Consider the following 15,337-nt stretch of genomic DNA (forward strand, 5'->3'; position numbering starts at 1 on the left):
CTTAGAGTGGCAAGCTCAGAACCCTGCATACAGTAGTGATAATTCTTTTTTTTTTAATATTTTATTTATTTTTTAATATTTTATTTATTTGATAGAGAGAGACACAGTGAGAAGGAACACAAGCAGGAGGAGTGGGAGAAGGAGAAGCAGGCCTCCTGCAGAGCAGGGAGCCAGATGCTGGGCTCCATCTCAGGATTCTGGGATCATGACCTGAACCAAAGGCAGATGCTTAACCGACTGAGCCACCCAAGTACCCCTGATAGTGATAATTCTTAATAAAATGTGATATTTTTAAAAGAAATTGTTAGTGATTTATGAGGTTTAATATTTGTTGAATAAATAAGCTAAATGATTAATAAGGGATATATATATATTTTATATATATATAATATACATAAAATATATATATATATTTTATGTATATAATATATATATATAAAACTAAGCTAAAAATGGGTATAAACTACAAACTGATTTTACTCTCCTAAATTAAGAAAATTATAGGCATTTCCTAAAGTGATTGATATCAAAGTAATATTAGCATTCTCTAACCCCAAATCTCAAGTTTACCTTGAACTCACCATTTCCAGTCATTTAACAATTTCTTCATTTCTCATGCCAAAAATCAGAATATTTCTATACATGTATATGATCTTTTTTGGATATAAGGAAAAACATGTATATTTGTGTATGTACACATACACTTATTGTATTGGAAATACATTACATTTCATTAAGAATACCTTAAGAACAAAGTAATTCCCAAATGTTAGGTTAATTTGATTGGCAGATTTAAGCATTCTTATTCAACTTAAAAAATTACATATCTCAAAAATTGATTATTATTAGATATGTTATTTATAAATAAATTTACCTGTTCATAAAGAAGAAAGGTCTTGTCTCTCTCAGATGTAAGAACCTTGACATTACCCTGAATTTCTGCCAAATGACGCTCATATTTTTCCAGCATGCATTTTAGTTCTTCACGGTCTCTTGTTGTTTTCAAAAGCTCTACATCACAGTTTGTACCCTAAGATTATTATATAAGAAATCTGAAATTCTTCTTTGACACGTGGCTCTAAAAAAAAGCACTACACGACCTCTACTCAATCAAACATGACAATACAATGAAAAGAAATGATAAAAAAAAAAAAGTTTAAAAAAATCACTTCTCTTTTAAACAGCTTTGTCCCAAACTGGTCCACATTTATCTGATTACCTCCCAACTACTACCAATACTGGGGATACAGAACCAAATTCAATGGTCCACTGTGCCATCAAAGAGATCTCTGTCTCCCCAATTCTTGGATATATCAATTCATGCCAAATCAAAATGAATTGTTTGCATATTAGGTAAATCAAAGAATAAAAGTCAGTGTTTGAGCAACAAACTCTAAAATATTTGTAAGTTTCCAAAACCTACCCGGGAAGATGGAGATGGGCGTCTTGGACTTTTAGATCTACTTCTCATCATTTTTCTCAAATTTTGAGCTTCACTCTTGTAGTAATCTCTGTCTGCTTCTAAAGTCTTGACAAAGGAATCAAGTCTGGAAGGAGATTTATTTTGTGCTTTTTCAGTCTCTAAAATTATCTTGCCAGGGAGGAAAAAATTAGGTTATTATTTCAAGCTATACTATAGCATCATTTTCTATATAAAAATGAATAAACAGGATCCTTAAAAATAATTAACTTGGTATTTTAGAAGATAATTCATCAGTACTCTTTAAAAAACAGTTAGCTGCCTTCTTTTTCTAGCATTTGTGAATGTACTATATTTTTATTTAACTGAAAGAATCCTTAAATTTATTCAATGTGGGAAGCTGCAATAAGGCTTGAGTCGAGAACAAACCAGGCCCTGACTTGTGCCCCCTTTAAAGTCTGAATAACCTAACAAAAGGTTTAGGACGGGAAAAGTTGAGTAGCGCTGAGAAAGGGTATGTGCTATGTGTTGTGCGCTCGCCTATGTGACTTCCCACATGCTTGCTAAACAAATGAGAACAATTCAGTTGGGGTCAAAAGTTCATTGCTGGTCCTTGCTGCCCTGGTACTGCTCATAAATTATTTTCAGATTTGCCGTATCAATACAGAACAATTGTACTAGCATCAGCTGTTTGGCGTCACGAGGTCTGCTTATAGTTAAATGTGAAACTTATTATGGGAACTCATGGTTGTTTAACTGAACACAGGTGTATTGTTTCTCCTACACTATACATATGGCCTTAATGCTTTGAATAAACTTAGTACTGTTGGACATCATCCTCAGTGCTCCTCCTGCCCTCATCTCTTTGTCTCTTAATTTCTTTTCACCATCCTCTTACCCTCACGTTTCCTGGTCGATTTGTCGCACTAGTCACGACAATTCAATAATTTTAAGGAAAAATGGTAAAGAAATTTGGGGGACAGAAATGCACACAGATCTAGTTGTAAGTCCTAGAAATTGAATTAATTTCTATTAGGAAATTAATAAGAAATTTCCTGCTTAGGAAACTTGTATGCTAATATTAAAGCTTCTATTTACGGCATCTAAGTTTTGTTCAATAATTGTTCAATGAATGAATAAATTAAATGAATGCTGGATATTTTATACTTGTATACACTTTCAGGTACATTCCCATTTACCTTAATGTATTTAGAAGCAGTTTTTCTTTTATAATCTTTATTTTACCAATACTTTATTGGGAGAAAATTACAGATATGCTTTCAGAGAGGGTGTTCCAAATGATATTTTATTTTTTTTTTTATTTTTTTTTTTTAAAGATTTTATTTATTTATTTGACAGAGAGATCACAAGTAGATGGAGAGGCAGGCAGAGAGAGAGAGAGGGAAGCAGGCTCTCCGCTGAGCAGGGAGCCCGATGTGGGACTCGATCCCAGGACTCTGAGATCATGACCTGAGCCGAAGGCAGCGGCTTAACCCACTGAGCCACCCAGGCGCCCCCCAAATGATATTTTAGATGATAACATTAAACAGTCTAAAATGAGTTTTCATTTCACATTGTTAGAAAAAGAAAACTCACTACTCTGAATTAACTTACAACATCTGATTTAATATTTATTATTAAGAGGGATAAAGTTAATGTGTAAACAAATGTACCTTATATTTTGAGAAAGAAATTACTCATGGTCATCATTTTAAATCAAGTAACAGCTAAGGGTACTAATAAAACCAACCAAAGTTCTCTCCACCTCTGGGAAAGGAAGGCATAACGATGAAATGGAGCAGGAACAACAATGCTCTTACAGATGGGAAGCGCCCCTGTGCACCAAGCAGAGTGCTGATTTTAGAAAGCAGACATTTTTTAATGTTCACAAAATGCAGAAGAACTAAAACACATATACCATTTTTCACAGTCTAACAGAATAAAAATGACTCCGCAACTTAAATGTATAAAAAATGTACTTACAGATCTAAGCCTTTTTATTGTATCTTCCAATACTATTATATTATTTTGTTGGCAAATGAGTTCAATCTGAAAAATAAGCCAGAAAAAAAAGGTTATTTAGATTAAAAATATTTAAACAGATTAAAAAGAGAACATCAAAAAAGGAAGCCACTTGAAACAGGTACTGGCAAGGATGTGGACCAAAAGGAATCTTTATGTTGGTGGGAATGCAAACTGGTGCAGACATTGCAGAAACAGTATGGTGGTTTCCAAAAAATTAAAATTGGAATTACCTTATGATCTAATAATCACACTACTGGGTATTTACCCAAAAAATATAAAAACACTAATTCAAAGGGATATAAGAACCCGTCTGTTCACTGCAGTATTATTTACAATAGCCAAATTATGGAAACGGCTCAAGTGTCCATAGATAAATGAATGGATAAAAATGTGGTTACATATACATACATAAATACACACACACACACACACACACACACACACACACGGAATATTATTCAGCCATAAAAAGAATGAAGTCTTGCAATTTGCAATGACACAGACGGAGTTCTAGAGTATAATGCTAAGCAAAAAAAGTCAGAGAAAGACAAATACCATATGATCTCACTCATATGTGGAATTTAAGAAACAAAATAAATAAGCTAAGTGGAAAAAAAGAGAGAGAAAAAAACCAAGAAATAGACTCTTAACCATAGAGAGCAAACTGTTACCAGAGTGGGGGATGGATGAGGTAGGTGAAAGAGGGGATAGAGATTAAATAGTACACTTACTATGATGAAAAAATAAAATTAAAAACTAAAAAAGGGAAGCTACTTAAAAATAAAATCATGTAGTGAATAATTTACAAAAGAAATGATAATCTAGCCTTTCTGTTCACCTACCTTTGGATGATAAAAGAACACAGAATGTAATATAGCAGTTCCTTTCCATTAACCCAAGTTTGTTATGAAATAGTAATTGGTTATATTTTACCAAATCCCTACAAACTGCAACAAAATGTCAATACTAATTAAAATTCTGAAGACTAAAATAGGGAAGAGATAAAAGAATGAGTAGGATAAAAGTATTCCCAAATCACCAAAGTCAGAGTGACTGCTTTCTCTTCTGAACTCTTTTAATAGTTTAGTTCAAGCAAACCTATAAAATACTTTTTGTATCAGTTTTAGAACATTGAACATAGCCAGTCTTACAGTATAGCTACCCGTAGTCATGTAGTCAGTATATGACTAGATTGTATGTCTCTAGAAGACAGTGACTATGTTTTCATGCAAAGATTTGATATAATCTATGCTATAAATGGCAAATTAGTTTAATAAACTTATTTTTCAATTCATAAACCTTCCACTCATTATTCTAAACTGTTTCCTGCTATATTTTAAATTTAACTTTTCTGGAATTATTGCTCCTCATTTGTTATTTAGACCCAAATTCTTTTCTAAGATTTCTCTGAAAGTCATATCTTTTGTAATCCATGAAATACTAAGGGGCAATGGTATGAAACAAAACTTATGTATAGTTTGGATAAGCTTATACAGTTTTGGATAGGCAATTTTCAATGCTTTAACTTACACTATTATGTAGATGCCAAAAAAATGGATCTATATTAAATTATGTATAAAGATGCCCACATTGAATTAGGTATAAAAACTCACACTGCCAAAAATTTTATCTGACATATCGTTGTAAAAAGGAAATTTATACACACATATCACAGATACAGATGGAACATAACCAGTAATATGTACACTCAGCAAGATAAGATTACATCTAATTATAGTAAGATGTTATTTTCTTCATTATACTCCTCTATATGAAATTAAATTTTTATGATAAACATGTATTACTATTACAGACATAAAAAACATAATGCTGTGAATTCTAGAACACTGAAAAGAAATTTTAAAAATGAATAAAAATTAAAAAAACCAAAAACATAATGCTGATTCTAATCTGAAAAACAAAATTATAACTAGCCCAAATGAAAAGATGTTAACCCAGTGTTTTCATTTATCTGAAAAATGATTAATGAGGACCTACTATGCACCTGACATTGTGTTTCATACTGGGAATAGCAGGGAATAAAATAGACAAAAACCTCTGCCTTCCATCTGCATCCCAATGTTTACAGCAGCAATGTCCACAATAGGAAAATTATGGAAAGAGCCCAGATGTTCATCAACAGATGAATGGATAAAGATGTGGTATATATAAACAACGGAATATTACTCAGCCATCAAAAACTGAAATCTTGGGGCACCTGCGTGGCTCAGTGGGTTGAGCCTCTGTCTTCGGCTCAGGTCATGATCTCAGGGTCCTGGGATGGAGCCCCGCATCGGGCTCTCTGCTCAGCGGGGAGCCTGCTTTCTCCTCTCTCTCTCTGCTTGCCTCTCTGCCTACTTGTGATCTCTGTCTGTCAAATACATAAATAAAATCTTTAAAAAAAAAAAAACCTGAAATCTTGCCATTTGCAACAACATGGATGGAACTAGAGGGTACTATGCTAAGTGAAATAAGTCAGTAAGAGAATGACAGTTGTCTTTTGATTTCACTCATGTGTGGAATTTAAGAAACAAAACAGAGGAGCATAGAGGAAGTGAGGGAAAAATAAATTAAGATGCAATCAGAGAGGGAGACCAACCATAAGAGACTCTTAACCATATGAAACAAACTGAGGATTGCTGAAGGGGAGGAGTATCAGGGTGATGGGCATTAATGAGGGCATGTGATATAATGAGTACTGGGTTATATAACACTGTTGAGTCACTGAACTCTACCTCTGAAACTAATAATACACTCTATGTTATTAAGAGAATTTAAATTAAAAAAAAAAGAAAATCTCTGCCCTCATGGAAGTTATATTCTAGCTGAAAAGAGAAGAAAAAGATAACAGGTGAAATATATATGAGACAGTTACTGTCTTATTAAAAAAAATACATAATGAGCATTCACATCTATTCTAAGCAACTGAGATTTAAAAAAAAATAAATAAACAAAGATTCCTGCCTTTGTGGAGCTTACAGTCCATCTGGGCAGACAATGAAAAATAAACCTAACAAATAAATTATATAGTACATTAGGGTAAAAAAAAAATGAAGAGTTAAGGATATTGAGAGTGTTTATGAAGGAATAGGTTGGAATTTTAAATAGGGTTATCAATTAAGTCCTCTTTGAAAGGAGACCTGTGAACAAAGAGAAAGGGGGTCTTCCTGGTTCAGTTTTGGAAGTTTATAGTTCCAAGAACTGGAGCAAACAATCCTAAAATTTATATGGAATCAGAAGAGACCCAGAATTGCTAAGGAAATGTTGAAATAGAAAAACAAAACTTTGGGCATCACACTGCCTGATTTCAAGCTTTACTACAAAGCTGTGATCACCAAGACAGCATGGTACTGGCACAAAAACAGACACATAGACCAGTGGAACAGAGTAGAAAGCCCAGATATGGACCCTCAACTATATAGTCAAATTATCTTCGACAAAGCAGGAAAAAATATCCAGTGGAAAAAAGACAGTCTCTTTAATAAATGGTGCTGGGAAAACTGGACAGCTATATGTAGAAGAATGAAACTCAACCATTCTCTTATACCTTACACAAAGATAAACTTGAAATGGATATAAAAGACCTCAATGTGAGGCAGGAATCCATCAGAATCCTAGAGGAGAACATAGTAACCTCTTCAATATCAGCCACAGCAACTTATTTCAAGATATGTCTCCAAAGGCAAAAGAAAAAAAAAGCAAAAATGAATTTTGGGGACTTTGCCAAGATCAGAAGCTTCTGCACAGCAAAGGAAAGAGTCAGAAAACAAAGAGGCAACCCACAGAATGGGAGAAGATATTCGCAAAAACAGTACAGACAAAAGGCTGATATCCAGGATCTATAAAGAACTCCTCAAACTCAACACACACAAAACAGATAATCATGTCAAAAAATGGGCAGAAGACATGAACAGACATTTCTCCAATGAAGACATACAAATGGCTACCAGACACATGAAAAAATGTTCATCATCACTAGCCATCAGGGAGATTCAAATCAAAACCACATTGAGATACCACCTTACACCAGTTAGAATGGCCAAAAAAAACAAGACAGTAAATAATGTGTGTTGGAGAGGATGTGGAGAAAGGGGAACCCTCTTACACTGTTGGTGGGAATGCAAGTTGGTGCAGCCACTTCGGAAAACAGTGTGTAGATTCCTTAAGAAATTAAAAATAGAGCTTCCCTATGACCCTGCAATTGCGCTACTGGGTATTTACCCCAAAGATACAGATGTCGTGAAAAGAAGGGCCATCTGTATCCCAATGTTCATAGCAGCAATGGTCACAATCACCAATCTGTGGAAAGAACCAAGATGCCCTTCAACAGTCGAATGGATAAGGAAGATGTGGTCCATATACACTATGGAGTATTATGCCTCCATCAGAAAGGATGAATACCCAACTTTTGTATCAACACAGACGGGGCTGGAAGAGATTATGCTAAGTGAAATAAGTCAAGCAGAGAGAGCCAATTATATGGTTTCACTTATTTGGGGAGCATAAGAAATAACATGGAGGACACGGGGAGATGGAGAAGAGAAGGCAGTTGGGGGGAATTGGAAGGGGAGATGAGTCATGAGAGACTATGGACTCTGAAAAACAATCTGAGGGTTTTGAAGGGGCAGGGGGTGAGATGTTGGGTGAGCCTGGTGGTGGGTATTATGGAGGGGACGTATTGCATGGAACACTGGGTGTAGTACATAAACAATGAATTCTGGTACACTGAAAAGCAATTTAAAAAAATAAAGATTATTATATTTAAAAAAGAGAGAGAGAGGAAATCAACGATATAAAAATCTGAAAGAACATTCCAGGCAGAAGATAAAATAAAAGAAAATGTCCTAAGGTAAAAGAATGCCAGCTAAATTCCAAGGAATAGTAAGGAGCTAGTGTGGCTGGAGTAGAGTGTGCATAGGGAAAAGTAGTTGGAAAGTACTACAGAGTAAAATAAAGCAGGGAAGGAAGAGGGGGGAATCAGCATGAGGAGAGGAAGGACTTAAATAGCCTTTACACTTTATCTTTCAATGGTAAACTTTGAAATATTTTTGATTGATGAAACACATACCAATGTAACAATGACAAGAGCTATTGAAGATCCAGTCCAAGAATAGCCCTTATGTTAATTAAAATGTATATTGTATGAAGAAACTAGTAATGGTAAAATTGCAATTCTGCTTATTTCAAAAACTTATGTTGAATCAGCTGAGAAACACTGTATTATTAAAATATGAATGATAAAAAAACTTCAAAATAAGAAGATAAAAGGAGGCATATAATTCTGGTGGTTTTAAAATACATTAATAAATTTTGATATTCCTTACTTTAAATGATGGAGCTTAATTCCCTTCCCCTTAAATGTGGCATATACTTAGTAATTCACTTCTAGTGAACAGGATATGATGGTTTGTAACTTTTGAGACAATCATAACAGGCATTGCAGATTCCTCCTTTCTGCCTCTCTTGGATGACTGGCTCAGGTTAAGTAAGCAGATATAAAACTATCAAACAACCTTAAGGGAGGTGCACCTGTCAAGGAACTGAAGCTTCCCTCCAAAAGCCAACAGTCATCTGAGTATGTTATCTAAAAGCAAACCCTCCAGTACCCATCAAGCCATGACTACAGACTGGCAACCATTTGATTACAATTTCCTGAGAAATGGTAAACCAAAACTACCCAGCTAATAAGCTATACTTGATGAGAAACAAATGTTTGTCATCTGAGGCCACTAACATTTAGGAATAATTTGTTACACAGAAATAGAAAATAAAATAGTAAATATTCAATACATTTTAATGTAATAAATGATGGAAGAAGTCATTCTCTCGATCTTTAAAAATATGACTAAAAGTAAACTCTTGCAAATAAATACACTGGATATTATCTACCTCAATTCCAGATAAACTGACTTAACCTCAAACTCTACCTCTCTAGAGCATAAGCCCAAAGAGTACAGGAATACAAATATTCTTTCTCAACTCTCAAATCAGAAATTCTGTCTCAAGCTTCATCCCACAAATCAGACAAGGAATCTCTCCCCAGTAATTGGATACCTAAACTACAAACCCAATGACATAAGAATGATGACAACATGCACTGGTGTTCATATCCCCAACACTGGTCATGTACTTTCTACTGCCCATTCTACCTGTAACATTCACTTACTGAGGTTGGTGACTTCATTTCAGTACATTCAAACAACCCATTTTATCCCCTCTTATTTACTATTCAATGTCTTTCCTGCATCAGCAATGCTATCTCTACTCAAGCTTTCCAATTCTCAGATATACCAAATATTCCACATCATATGTGAATGTCTATTTCCTGGAAATGCTCTTTTTGAAGCTAGGCAGAATTTCCATCTATGGGCTTAACATTTTCAGTTTCAGGTAGATCCTAGCTCTTTTATTTTAAATCTTTCCCATTCCTTAAATTCTCTTTTTGATAGCAGAGGATTCACCCTGACAGAGTACTCACTCTCTAGCACAGATTTTAAGAATCCTTTAAAATTGATGACTTCGAAACTGGGTACTCTCTTCAGGGGAATTTAGCTAGCTAGGCCTCCTAGACTGGGAAGCAATATAATTTTTAATTTGAGGAAGAAAACAAGAAAATAAAACATTAACCCAATATTCTTTAATTTGATAATCTTTATTATTTTTAAAGATTTTATTTATTTATTTGTCAGAGAGAGAGAAAGAGGGCACAAGCAGGAGGAGTGGCATGCAGAGGGAGGAGTAGGCTCCCCTCCAAGGAAGAAGCCCAATGGGGACTCAATCACAGGACCCTAGGATCAAAACCTGAGCTGAAAGCAGATGCTTAACCAACTGAGCCATCTAAGCATCTCGATAATTTTTATTATTAAGACTAAACTTAATTTGACACTAAATTGTTAATGAAGGATAACTATTCTTAAAAGAAACAGTATAAACAAAAAGAATTTATTGAAAAATGTTTAAAATATTCAAGCTACCTTTTAATGTCCTTCAAATACTTTAGTAGCAATCATCTGCCTTCGGCTCAGGTCATGAAGCCAGGGTTCTGGGATCCAGTCCCATATCAGGCTTCTTGCTCAGCAGGGAGCCTGCTTCTCCCTCTGCATGTTACTCCCCCTGCTTGTACTCTCACTCTCTCTCTCCCACTCTCTCTCTCTGGCAGATAAATAAATAAAATCTTTTTTAAAAAATTCAATAGGTTCTGCCTGGGTGGCTCAGTGGGTTAAAACCTCTGCCTATGGCTCAAGTCATGATCCCAGAGTCCTGGGATGGAGTCCCGCATTGGGCTCTCTGCTCAGCAGGGAGCCTGCTTCCTCCTCTCTCTCTGCCTGCCTCTCTGCCTACTTGTGATCTGTCAGATAAATAAATAAAATCTTCGAGAGAAGAAAAAAAATTCAAAAGGTTCACTCTGGCTTTGAAATACATTGTATCTTGCTTATAAACTGTTAGGCAATAAAAATTATAATTGTGAGAAGTTATAATTTCCAACATTTTTTACATTAAAATATTTTCCCCCTTCCCATATGTTCATCTGTTTTATTTCCTAAATTCCACATATAAGTGAAATCATAAGATATTTGTTTTTCTGACTTAATTTGCTTAGTATAATACCCTCTAGTTCCATCCATGTTGTTGCAAATGTCAAGATTTCACCCTGTTTGATGGCTGAGCAATCTTCCATCATATATATATATATATATATATATATATATATATATATATATATATATATATATATATATATATATCCCATACAGAACATTTCTGTTGCCTGCCAGTTTTTATCATGACTACATATTACTTCGGAAATTTTTTGAGCAAAACTTTTTAAAAGAAATAAAACATGCAATATAATTTAATCCCTAAATATTTAAATGTAATGTCAAATCTAAAAAACTGTCAAATGATATAAATGTGAACGTCACTCTTTCTATTGTATTCAATAACTGCATGATGTTTAGAGTAGAATTAAAATCCTTATCCTAGGGTAGAAATAAAATCCTAACTAGAATTACTGCATTGATCATTTCGCAATATACAGAAATACTGAATCATTATTTTGTACAACTTGAGCTAATGCAAAACTATATATCAGTTAGAACGCAATAAAAAATCCTATTGTGGTAAATGTAATACCTTTGCTTCTTCAAGTTCTTTGTCAGCGGTATCCACCACAAAATTTTTCTCTTTTTCTAGTTGCTCTGCTAGTTGGTCAATTTTAATCAATTCTTTACAAAGATGCTCATTGTGGCTGGTTAAATCATCTACTTGACTGCTTACCACCTCTTTACTATCCAAGAGTTTCCTAACATATTCTTCCAAGCCATGATTTGTCTGTTTGAGATCTTCAATCTATTATAATTAGAAAGAAAATAAACATATTAAAATATTTCCTTTGTTTCCCTCTGAGGAGAACAAGCAGGCGACTGGAATCAGGAAAAGAGGTTTGCGTCCCTAGAAGGAGACCTACCTATATATATATTTTTCACTTTCTGAATTTTGTACCATGTGAATGTAATACCTATCTGAAAAAACATATTAAATGAAAATTCAAAGGTTTATAGCTACATCTTCCAAAAACAATTTACAATTAATAAACTTAATTACTATTTCTTTTTAGCCAAAACTATTAGAAAAATAGCCAAATATTTATATCTACACAAAAGAAACCAATCTTGAAATTACTTAATTTTAATACCAGTTAGATGTTCTTCAGAATTAAATTTCTAATTTTTGTTGCCAAAATATGTTAACTCAAAAAAAAAGTTCTTTTGAACATATCAATAACTTACTTGACTAAGCTAAATACCAAATCAATCAAGTATTTGCTGACTAATGTGGAGGACCACAGCTTTCCTTCCCAGCCCACTATCAAAACATCAACGGATGAAGAAAAGGGCCTTTTCTATCACGGAGGTATCCAAATGCCTTTAAAGGAAAAAAAATATATTAGACCCATTGAAAATGACTGTATGTCAGGACATATGGTGAATTATTTAAATAAAGTTTCCTTTTTTGCCCTGGCCTCAAGATATTTTAAAGCCTACCTGCAACCCACCTCTAGAACCCACAGAACCTGTGTGCAATGATCTCTTGTCTGCTATTCTTGTCTCGTGCTTTCGTTAAGTTTATTTTCCCCTATTCTTATTACCTAAGTTATTTTTATTTCTTGTATCTTTTTTAAAACTATAGGATATAGGATAAACACACATAAACTTCAATTTATCTATCCATATGTCTTTTTATCTTTGTTCATGGTTTCTACAGTGCTATATTTCTGAGCAATAAGGACACACTGAAAATGTTTGCTAACTTTCCGCTGCACCAGGAGAGGTTAAACGCTTTTCCTCTCTGTGCCACCATAAAGCCTCTTACACAATTTAATCTTGGTATCTGATAACATATATTATTGTTTACTTCCTTGTCCCTTCCACTAAATTCTAAGCAACTTTAAAGGGATTGTCTCTAACTTCAGTATTAACACACCTCTAACTTCTATATCATTTCCTATATACCTAACATATAATCTCAAATTTTTAAAATGAAATAAAACTAATAAATTATAAATTAAAAACCCAGTTTCCTCCCCTCTAGCATCAAGCCATACACTTTTACTAAATTCCAAGACACAACTATTTTAGAAGAGGCAGTTTCAAGTGGTAGAAAGGATGTAGGCTTTGGAATTAGGCAGACCAGTTCAAGTCCTATTGTAGTTCTTTAATCAGTTACTTAATCCTGACAATTTACCATATTTTCTTGATCCTAAGAGATTCATTTGACTTTAGGAAAAATAAATGGAAGCCTCTGGACTTTCATCTGCTAAATGGAGAGAATACCTACAATTTTCAGGATTGTAGTCAAGTATTATAACAAGTATAAAAGTTCACATAAAATTTCTGGAAGATGACAGGTACTCAAAAAATAGCTTTAGAAAAAAACCTTTTTATTTTGAAATAACAAAGGAGTCACAGGAAGTTACAAAGTGTACAAAAGGATTTCTTTGGCCCTCAACCCACTTTTCCCAATAGTTCTATCCTAAATAATTATAATGCAGTATCAAACTCAGAGATTTGACATTGGTACAATGCGATCCCATGTAGAGTCAGCATCTCGGTAAGATATACAATTATTCCATTATCACAAAGATTGCACTCCTGTTACCACTTTCAGTCACATCTTCTCCCCTCCTCATCCTTAACTCTTAGCAGCCACTAATCTCTATTATTTTGTCTTTTCAGGAATGTTATATAAGTAAAATCGTGATAAAGATCGTAGTATGTGATCTTTTGACACTGTCTTTTTCACTGAGCACAATGTCGTTGCGATCTATCCAAGTTACATGAATGCATTGTTCAATCTTTTTTGTTGCTAATATTCCATGGTATGGATTAACAGTTTGTTTAGACATTACTAATTAAGGGAAATTGTAGTTATTTCCAGTCTTTATGACAAATAAAGCAGCTATGAACAATCACATACAGGTATTTGAGTGGACATAAGTTTTCATTTCTCTGACATACCTAGGAGTGCAATTGCTGGGCTGTATGATAAATATATCTTTAGTTTATACAGAACAAACTATTTTCCAGAGTGGTTGTACCATTTCCCATTCCTACCAGGAATGTATGAGTGATCTCCTCATCCTTGCCAGCACTGGGTATTGTCACTATTTTCAATCCTAACTGTTCTTATAGGCATGCATTGTTGTTTCATCTTGGCCTAAATCTGCATTTCCCCATCCTGTTTAGAAAGGATGAACTTCTTTTTATGTGCTTATCAACATATATCCTTCTATGAAATATCTCTTCACATCTTTTGCTCATTTTCGAATCGGATTGTTCCTTTTTAGTGCTGATTTTAAGAATTCTTCATGTATCTTACATATGAGTCTTCTGGAAGAAATATGATTTGTAGCTTGTTTTGTCATCCTGTTAGAAGGATTTTTCAAAGCAAAAGATTTAAATTTTGATGAAGTCCAAATTATCAATTTTTCTTTTATCAGTCATGCTTTTGGTGTCATACTGAAGAACTATTCACCAAGCCCAAGGTCCTGAAGATTTTCTATATTATCCTAAAAAGTTTCCAGTTTTATGTTTTACATTTAAATTTATGATCCATTTGGAATTTTTTGTGTTAAGGTGTGAGTTTAGGTCTAGATTCATTTTCAATTGTTTTAGCACCGTTTGTTGAAAAGACTATCTTTCCTGCATTAAACTGCATTTGCACTTCTGTCAAAAGCCTTTTGGTTTTACTTGTGTAAGGGTATTTCTGGATTCTCTCTTCTGTATCATTGATCTGTCTATCTCTTTAGTGATACCAGTCTTAACTACTGTAGTTATATAATAAGCTTTGAAACCAAAGAGAATGACTCTTTCCACTTTATTATCCTTTTCAAAATTGTTTTTGTTGGGGTTTTGATGAGAACTGTATTAAATGTATACTGATTTGGAGAGAACTGACATCTTTACTATGTTGAGGCTTCCAATCCATAAACATGATGTCGCTCCATTTGTTTAGACCTTCTTTGGTTTTTCATTAGCATGTTGTGGTTTTCAGATTATAAGTTCGTACTTCAAATATCTAAGGATTCGATTTTCTATTTGAGTAATTGTAAATGATATTGCATTTTCTGATTTCCACATGTGAATTGCTAATATAAAGAAAATGAACATGTATTGTGACCTTGATGAACTCATTTGCTAGTTCTAGTTTTGTACTGCAGATTTCATGAAATTTTCTAGGTAGAGGATCACATCATCTACCATCAGGGACGACAGTTTTATTTCTTCATCTTCAGTGTGTATGCCTTTCAACCTTTCAACCTACATGTACAGTTATATTTGAAGTGAATTTCTTACAGATAGCATTAAGGCTAGATTAAGTTGTTTTTTTTTT

The 15,337-nt window shown here is 33.9% G+C and overlaps 1 protein-coding gene across 3 annotated transcripts in view; it reads right to left on the bottom strand.

Moving 5' to 3' along the window:
* Positions 1 to 15,337, bottom strand: part of TSGA10 (testis specific 10) — a 153,110-nt gene that overhangs the window by 116,174 nt on the left and 21,599 nt on the right. For all 3 annotated transcript variants that reach the window (XM_032352025.1, XM_032352023.1, XM_032352024.1), the window contains exons 3-6: positions 11,579 to 11,794; positions 3,404 to 3,469; positions 1,424 to 1,591; positions 875 to 1,030 (exon numbers count right to left, since the gene is read on the bottom strand). In XM_032352025.1, coding sequence (XP_032207916.1) covers positions 875 to 1,030; positions 1,424 to 1,474 — 207 coding nt within the window. In that variant the 5' untranslated portion in view covers positions 1,475 to 1,591; positions 3,404 to 3,469; positions 11,579 to 11,794. The remainder of the gene's footprint in view (positions 1 to 874; positions 1,031 to 1,423; positions 1,592 to 3,403; positions 3,470 to 11,578; positions 11,795 to 15,337) is intronic.

The sequence above is a fragment of the Mustela erminea genome, chromosome 7 (assembly GCF_009829155.1).
Source record: "Mustela erminea isolate mMusErm1 chromosome 7, mMusErm1.Pri, whole genome shotgun sequence".
NCBI classification, from domain to species: Eukaryota; Metazoa; Chordata; class Mammalia; order Carnivora; family Mustelidae; genus Mustela; species Mustela erminea.